We start from the raw sequence: 8,324 nt of genomic DNA, 5'->3' as shown, positions 1-8,324 counted from the left end.
ATTAATTCAGTTTTATTAGTAGTTTCGTCAAATGGTTTGAGGTCGAATGTTGTATGTACTGATCTGTAGACACTTAGCTTCAGGGCATTGTCAATATGCTGACAATGATCCTGAATTCTTGTATAGGTTTGACTTAGAATCCCTGCATTCATGATTGATTTTGATTCAGTTTCAGTTTCAGTTTTAATGATTCTGTTGAGTTCTGTGTTGTGATTTAAATTCAGTTCATTGGTTTCAATTGGAACTCAACCAGTTCATTAGTTTCAATTGGAACTCAACCTTAGTCATTTAGTTGTCAGGGGGATTGGTTATAGTTGTTAATCAGATTTAGTTTTAGATCATTGTTAGCTTGAACAGATTTTAGAGTAAAAGGTTTTAATACGGATGAATAGATTGTATTAGGGGCAGTAATATTAAGGGGTTTCAGGGGTGATTTGGGGAATGGAACAATTAGGATAATATTTTAGTGTTAGTGACTTGTTAGTGGGGTATTAAATGTTCTTAAATTAATAAGGTAATGGTGAACAAGAGGGAATCGGGGCTGAAAATAAGGAAAAAGCTTTCCTTAGTGGGTTTTAAGTGGAAAAATGCAGATTTTTAGTGGGGGAGGGGGTCGGGCAGTTAAGTGGGAAAGAGAGGGCAGGTCGGGATGGCTATATATAAGAGAAGGATTAGGATTGAAAGGAGGATTGATTTTTGGAGAGTTTGGGGGAGTTGAAAAAGAATAGCTATTGTTTCATTGCCTCGCTTAGGATCTGAAATAGCTAGAACCTTTCTTCATTTTACTTCTGCTCTATACTTGGAGTCGTTTATAGCTGCGGGTTATTTGTTGTTGCACTACTGTTGCAATTGTTGTTCGTTACTATTGCTGTTGCTGATCCTCTTCTTCCTCTTCTTGTATTGTCAATACCAGGTACATGCTTCGAATTCCCTTGATGTAAGTTCAACCTTGGAGTGAAAAATGTAGTTTTATGCCAAAGTTGAGTTCATTTGAATACTTGTAGTTATAGTTCGCTAAAGGTTGTACTTATTTAGTTTTTTTTAACTAGTTGGCTTGTTGACATGATATGGACGGCACGGATTTGAACTAGGACTGTTTATATTACATGAATAATAGACGACTGTATAATTAAGACTATTTATAAGTTATTTGGGCTGCTTGATTCCGGGACTGTTTGGATTTTGGAATATGATTATGTAATAGTCATATTGGTTTAGTATTGTTTTGTAGTATAATTTTGAAATAAGAAGCAAGCTGCAAGCTGAAACAAGAAAGTGTTTTTCGAATTCATGCATTTCGCCTGCACTAATAAAATTAAGCTGAAATCAGCAAGTATGGGTTTAAATGTGGTTATTGATTAAGAGTACATCCGTTATTCATATTTTGTTAAGAATTAAACTTGTATCCATGTATCCTCGTAAAATTCTTTTTTTATATATATATTTTTTATAATGCGTATATTTATGTAAGTTTTAGACAATATTGTCATTAGTGAGTTTAGACACGTTTTAGACAATATTTTGTAATGCGTAAACTTGCATTGTAGTAGTTTAGACAAGTAATATATTTTAGTTGTAATAATAATGTTATGGTACACGTTTTCAATCTGATAGTAATAGACAATGGTCAATAGTTAACACGAGATTGGAAATTAATGGTAATGTGTTATTAAGCTAATAATTGTAACCATTGTTAATTAGTTAACTGATTAGGAAAGTTGTGCTTGGATTTGGAGATGAAAGTCGGCTGTCCCACGGGTAGGCCTTGGAGGCCCGATGCGGATTAATTATAATTTTCTTTCTTAAAGGGGAAGTAGCTCTTAAAACAAATTAATTAGGACTTCTTTTTTACTTAAGAGACAATAAAAATAGCAAATTATAGTTGCTTTAGGCTTGTTTTTTTTAAAAAATAAAAAATAAAAAAAAGGAGACGAGCCTCGCCGAATAAAACGCACAAGCTGCGGGGCCCTCAATAAAGGAATATCATGAATACATAGAATTCGGGATGGGTCGTTTAGCATATTTCACGGTCTTCCCCAAAATAATAACGCGTTAGTCACTGTTAGGCGCGCCTTTAATGATTTACTTTCTTAAACTCGGGTGCACATATAAGTGACCCAAATCCAAATCTCAACGGAGTCGAAATGTGTCGATAACCACGGGTACATTGATGTGACGGGGTTCGAGATACGTTTTCACAACGTTGCAATTCTTTGTTAAAATAATAATGATAATAATAAAAACGGTTTAAGTTAAAATTTGCACATAGGTTCATAATTGTATAAAAATCAGATAATTAAGCCGAATATGACAGTTGAGTGACCGTGCTAGAACCACGGAACTCGGGAATGCCTAACACCTTCTCCCGGGTTAACAGAATTCCTTATCCGGATTTCTGGTGCGCAGACTATTAAACAGAGTTAATCTTTTCTTCGATTCGGGATCCAATCGGTGACTTGGGACACCATAAATCTCCTAAGTGGCGACTCTGAATTAAATAATAAATCCCGTTTCGATTGTCCTTTAATTGGAAAAACTCCCTCTGCGCCCCTTTGCGGGACGTAGGTGAAAAAGGAGGTGTGACAACGGGCAACAATAGAAACGAGCAAAGGCAAAGGAAGAGGCACAGGAGGACATTTGAAGGATTCAGCGCCCGTACCTATTTAGATCATTTTTCAAAAGGAACGGATCTGACCATAATAAAGAGCGCAGATACGAAATTCAATAGGCATTAAATACCGGATACGTTAGAGAATTTGTATTGATTACAATGATTATGTAACGTAGCATTCAATGTCTTTAATTATTCATAATAGCCTCATTATGATTTGAAGGAAACGCATACCTTCAAGACACCTATAAAAGGAAGGGTATCTAGTCACTTGTAAGAACAGACACAATTGAAATATACTCTGATTCACTTGTTTTTCTCCTGATTATATTTTGGTTACTCCAAATTATTCTTTTCTACATATTCTTTTGATTATTAGTAACCCGCGTTCTTCTGAATTCTAGCTTTGACTAAAATTCTATTTTTTGGTTAAACAAATTGGTTCTGTTACCGAGAATCTGATAATCTATTTTCTTTTCACTTGACCTTCCTTGTTACATCAGTTATGTCGAATAACAATGACAACACCCCAGGAAACGAGTAAGCTCAATTTCTCTTCTACTCCGCAGGACTCTCCACGGCAATCTCGTGAGGGTACTCCTGATGGATCTCAAATAAACGAGTATACTCAATTCGAAAATGCTGAAGCTGTTGATGAAGCTCTGCAGAAGTTAATTACTGCTTAGGTCAACAAAGATGTTGAAGCGCTCGTTAACCAGTTACCTGTTGCAACACCCACACCTTCTCCAAATAATAACACCATAGAAAACCCTTGTTCCGGGCTTGTTAACTCAGGCAGGGGTGGAACCCCCAGTAAATCGCAGGAGAGAAAACCAGGTAATGTAATTAATTCTGATTTACAAAATTTAGTACTAACCTTGCAGAAACAGCTCAAGGAGAAAAGTGAACGCATAGAGCAGATACCCGGGGTGCCGCCCATAATCAAAGGGATAGACATGGACAGATATTCGCAACAATCCTAGAAGCCGAGTGCTGCCCCACTCCCAATTCCAAAAAAGTTCAAAATGCCTGATATTCCAAAGTATGATGGAACAACAGACCTACGGGACCACGTGACTACATTCACAACGGGCGTAAAAGGCAATGATTTGACTAAGCAGGAGATCGAATCAGTATTAGTCAAGAAATTTGGTGAAACACTCACCAAAGGAGCACTAATGTGGTATTCCCTATTAGCTGAAAATTCTATAAATTCTTTTGCTGAGCTTGCAGATTCTTTCATCAAAGCACACTCGGGAGCCCAAAAAGTGGAAAAAAGAATGGAGGATATTTTCAAAATTAAGAAAGGAGATTCAGAATTGCTTAGAGAATTCGTGGACAGATTTCAACGCGAAAGAATGACATTGCCGCGTGTACCTGATAACTGGGCAGCTATAGCTTTCACAAGCAATTTGAATGAAAAAAGCTCGGAAGCTATGATGTTTATAACAGGTATAGCACGAAGTTGAGGATTGAGGAAGATATTGTTCCCCGATCTCAAAAAGAAGAAACTATATGTTCAAGACGTGCATAGAATGAAAAAAGATCTGGTAAAAACAGGTACGAGCCCTATATGGGACCTGCGGGGAAAGACTCACAGTCAAAACAGGATAATCAAAGGCACAATCACAGATCAAGAAACAGAGAATCAGGTTCTTCATCAAGATTTAGAAACAAGCGAAACAACTATGAGTCATGGGATGATGATAGAAATTTAAAAGCGAGATTCGGAGGTTACAACTTCAACGTCAGCACCTCCGAGCTCGTAGCTGTTTTGAAAAGCATGGGAGATAAGGTTCGATGGCCAAAGGAAATGAGAACGAATCCAAACAGGCGCAACCCTGACTATTGGTGCGAGTTCCATAATGATCACGGGCATAAAACAGTAGATTGCAGATTTTTACAAAGTGAAGTTGATCATTTATTAAAACAAGGATATCTTACAGAGTTGTTCAGCGAGAAAGGCAAGCAAGCTTACATGAAGAACAAGCAGGAGCCTCCGAAACCACCTTCCCAAAAGAACTGATAACGTTATAAGTGGGGGTGAAGACATTAATGGTGTGTCATATACTGCAGCTAACAAAACTTCGAAAATAATTATTACCCAAGGGAAACGGGTGCGGCATATTCTAGAAGAAGGCAATATTACATTCAATGATGCAGATGCAGATGGCGTATTAATCCATCATAACGATGCACTGATAATATCTTTAATTGTGCATGATACTAATGTGAAACGAGTTTTGATTGATCCAAGTAGTTCCGTGAACATTATTTTGCTAAGAGTGCTACGTGAGATGCAAGCTGAAGATGGAGTAATACCAAAGGCGCATACTCTATCTGGATTTGATAATTCTAGTGTCGTCACAAAAGGATAAGTAACACTCACCACTTTTGCTGAAGGGGTCGTCAAAGATACAAAATTCCAGGTAGTAGACATGGAGATGGCTTACAACATGATTCTGGGGAGACCATGGATCCATGAAATGGATGTTGTTCCTTCAACCTTGCATCAAGTTATCAAATTCCCATCGCCATGGGAAATTTGTCAAATTCGCGGAGATCAACATACATCCAAGGCTATTAACTCTGTTGCAGATACAAGCACGAGAAATGGAGGCAAATAGCAATCACAGAAGGCAGTTGAGGACACCACAACACAGGCCTTAACTGAACAAGCGCGAACAGATGTAGACTCAAGGCCTGATACCATTCAAGAACCAAAAGAGAATGAAGATATCAAAACAACGATAGAGGAATTAGAACCTGTCGTGTTGTTTGCCCAGTGGCCTGATAAAAAAGTCTATGTCGGGGCTAATCTTGACCAAAGAATGAAAGGTAAGTTAATCGAATTTTTGAAAACTAACATGGACTGCTTCGCTTGGTCCCACTCCGACATGACAGGAATACCACCAGAGGTGATGACTCATAAACTAAATGAAGATCCGTCATATCCTCCTGTTAAGGAAAAGAAAAGAAAGCAGGGAACTTTCAAGAATCAGGTGATTCAAGAGGAAGTCCAAAAATTGCTAAAAATTGGTTCCATTCGAGAGGTAAAATATCCTAACTGGTTAGCCAATACTGTTGTGGTTCCAAAGAAAAACGGTAAGTGGCAGGTTTGTGTAGATTATACAGATCTTAACAAAGCCTGCCCTAAAGATTCTTTTCCACTACCATACATAGATCAATTAATTGATGCAACTGCAGGTCACAAATTGTTAAGTTTTTTAGATGCATATTTAGGTTATAATCAGATTAAAATGGATCCGGCAGATGAAGAAAAAGCTTCATTCATAACAGACAGGGGACTTACTGTTATAAAGTAATGCCCTTTGGTCTAAAGAATGCAGGTGTAACGTATCAGAGATTAGTTACCAAAATGTTTCAGGAATATTTAGGAAAGACAATAGAGGTATATATAGATGATATGCTTGTTAAAACTCAGTACTCAAAAAATCACATATCACACTTATCTGACACATTTTCAATTTTGCGTAAATTTAATATGAAGTTAAATCCCGAAAAATGTGCATTTGGCGTTGCATCAGGCAAGTTTTTGGGTTTTCTTTTTTCTAACCGTGGAATTGAAGTAAATCCTGCACAGATTAAAGCCATTGAAGAAATCCCTGACATACTTTCAAACAAGAAAGAAGTTCAAAGATTAACAGGGAGAATTACGGCCTCGGGAAGATTCATCTCTAAATCATTAGAGAAGTGTTTTAAATTCTTCTTAGCTCTTAAGAAGCAGGATCATTTTGAATGGAATGAGGAATTTCAACAAACACTTAGGAATTTGAAAACGTACTTATCAAATCTGCCTTTGTTGGCAAAACCAAAGGCTGGGGAAAAGCTACTCCGCTACCTTGCTATTTCAGAGGTGGCAGTAAGTGTTGTTTTGGTCCGAGAAGAGCAAGGTAAACAATCACCTATCTATTACGTAAGTAAATCTTTGTTAGATGCAGAAACAAGGTATCCTCAGTTAGAAAAACTTGCACTTGCGTTAATCATGGCATCTAGGAAGTTAAAACCTTACTTTCAATGTCATCCTATCGTTGTGGTAACAACCTACCCTTTACGTAACATACTACATAAGCATGAGTTATCAGGTAGGTTAGCTAAGTGGGCAATAGAGTTAAGTGAATACAAAATTGCATACCAACCTAGAACTGCTCTAAAATCACAAGTATTAGCTGATTTAGTGGCTGATTTTAGTCAGGAATATAGTTAGAAGCAGAAAAAGAATTACAGGTGTTCAATGGAGCCAACCCAGGAACTTGGACTTTATTCACTGATGGCGCATCTAACGTGAGAGGAGCAGGTTTGGGGATAGTATTAGTACCACCTACGGGTGAAACCATTCAGCAAGCTATTAAATGTCACTCCATAACTAACAATGAGGCAGAATATGAGGCTATGATTGCAGGTTTAGAACTGGCACGGGAACTTGGCATAAATCAGATTATAATCAAGAGTGATTCACAACTCGTAGTTAATCAAATATTGGGGACTTATACAGCCAGGGAAGCAAGGATACAACAGTATTTAGAAAAGGTACGGGAATTGGTAAAACAATTTCAAGATTGGAAGATTAGACAAATACCCAGGGACGAAAATCTTGAAGCAGACGCCCTAGCTAATCTCGCATCTGCGGCTGACGTGGCAAACGATACAAATGCCTCAGTGATACATTTATTTCATTCAGTTCTTGATCCTGATGCGAATGAGGTAAATTTTAATAACTTAACCTGGGATTGGAGGAATGAAATTGTTGCTTTTTTGCAGTATGGAACCGTCCCTGATGACAAGAAAAAGGCCTATGGCTTCAAAGGCAGGCCGCTCGGTACTGCTTAAAACAAGGCAATCTATATCGTAAAATATTTGGTGGACCCTTAGCAAGATGACTTGGACCTTCGCAAACAAAGTATGTAATGAGAGAAATACACGAGGGTCATTGCGGGAATCACGCAGGTGGAAGATCACTAGTAAAAACCTTAATTAGGGCAGGTTATTACTAGCCTAAAATGGAAGAGGAGGCAGAAAGTTTCGTAGCCAAATGTGATAAATGTCAGAGGTACGGTAACAATATGCATAGACCTGCGGAATTATTACATCCAGTCATTTCGATGTGGCCATTTATGAAATGGGGAATGGATATCGTAGGACCATTACCGCAAGCAAAAGGACATGTAAAATTTTTATTTGTTCTCACTGATTATTTTACTAAATGGGTAGAGGCAGGTGCATTCAAACAGGTGCGAGAAAAAGAAAGTCAGAGACTTTATTTGGCGGAATATCATATGTCTCGATTCGGCGTACCAAAGGAGATCGTATGTGATAATGGTCCTCAGTTTATTGGAGCTCAGATCACCGAATCTTTTCAAAGCTGGCAAATTAAAAGGATTACGTCAACACCTTATCATCCGGTGGGTAATGGACAGGCAGAATCAATGAACAAAGTCATTATCAACAACTTAAAGAAACGGCTAAAGGAATCAAAAGGAAACTAGCCTGAAGTGTTACCTGGAGTTTTATGGGCTTATCGCACAACTGCAAAAACAAGTACATGTGAAACACCGTTCTCATTGGTTTATGGAGCTAAGGCTTTAATTCCAATTGAGATAGGGGAACCAAGTACACGGTTCACACAGGCGACACAAGAGTCTAATAACAAGGAGATGCGGGTCAACCTAGATTTACTCGAGGGGCGGAGAGA

At 38.0% G+C, this 8,324-nt stretch overlaps 1 protein-coding gene across 1 annotated transcript; it reads left to right on the top strand.

Annotated features, from left to right (window-relative positions):
• The first annotated feature begins 5,478 nt into the window (after window positions 1–5,478).
• LOC138882308 (uncharacterized) lies at window positions 5,479–8,118 on the top strand. Its single transcript, XM_070162889.1, has 5 exons — window positions 5,479–5,613; window positions 6,216–6,525; window positions 7,128–7,336; window positions 7,394–7,451; window positions 7,844–8,118. The coding sequence occupies exons 1-5, from the start codon at window positions 5,479–5,481 to the stop codon at window positions 8,116–8,118; spliced, it is 987 nt and encodes a 328-aa protein (XP_070018990.1).
• The last annotated feature ends 206 nt before the right edge of the window (window positions 8,119–8,324 follow it).

The sequence above is a fragment of the Nicotiana sylvestris genome, chromosome 2 (assembly GCF_000393655.2).
Source record: "Nicotiana sylvestris chromosome 2, ASM39365v2, whole genome shotgun sequence".
Classification (NCBI taxonomy): domain Eukaryota; kingdom Viridiplantae; phylum Streptophyta; class Magnoliopsida; order Solanales; family Solanaceae; genus Nicotiana; species Nicotiana sylvestris.
Note: the sequence above shows the minus strand (reverse complement) of the source record. Positions and strands in the feature narration are given on the sequence as shown.

Coding starts and splice junctions, on each gene's coding strand:
- LOC138882308 (XM_070162889.1), top strand. CDS start 5,479: ATGGACTGCTTCGCTTGGTCCCACTCCGACATGACAGGAATACCACCA. Junction 6,526..7,127: donor TTTGGTCCGAGAAGAGCAAG/GTAAACAATCAC, acceptor GGACTTATACAG/CCAGGGAAGCAAGGATACAA. Junction 7,337..7,393: donor TTGATCCTGATGCGAATGAG/GTAAATTTTAAT, acceptor GCTTTTTTGCAG/TATGGAACCGTCCCTGATGA.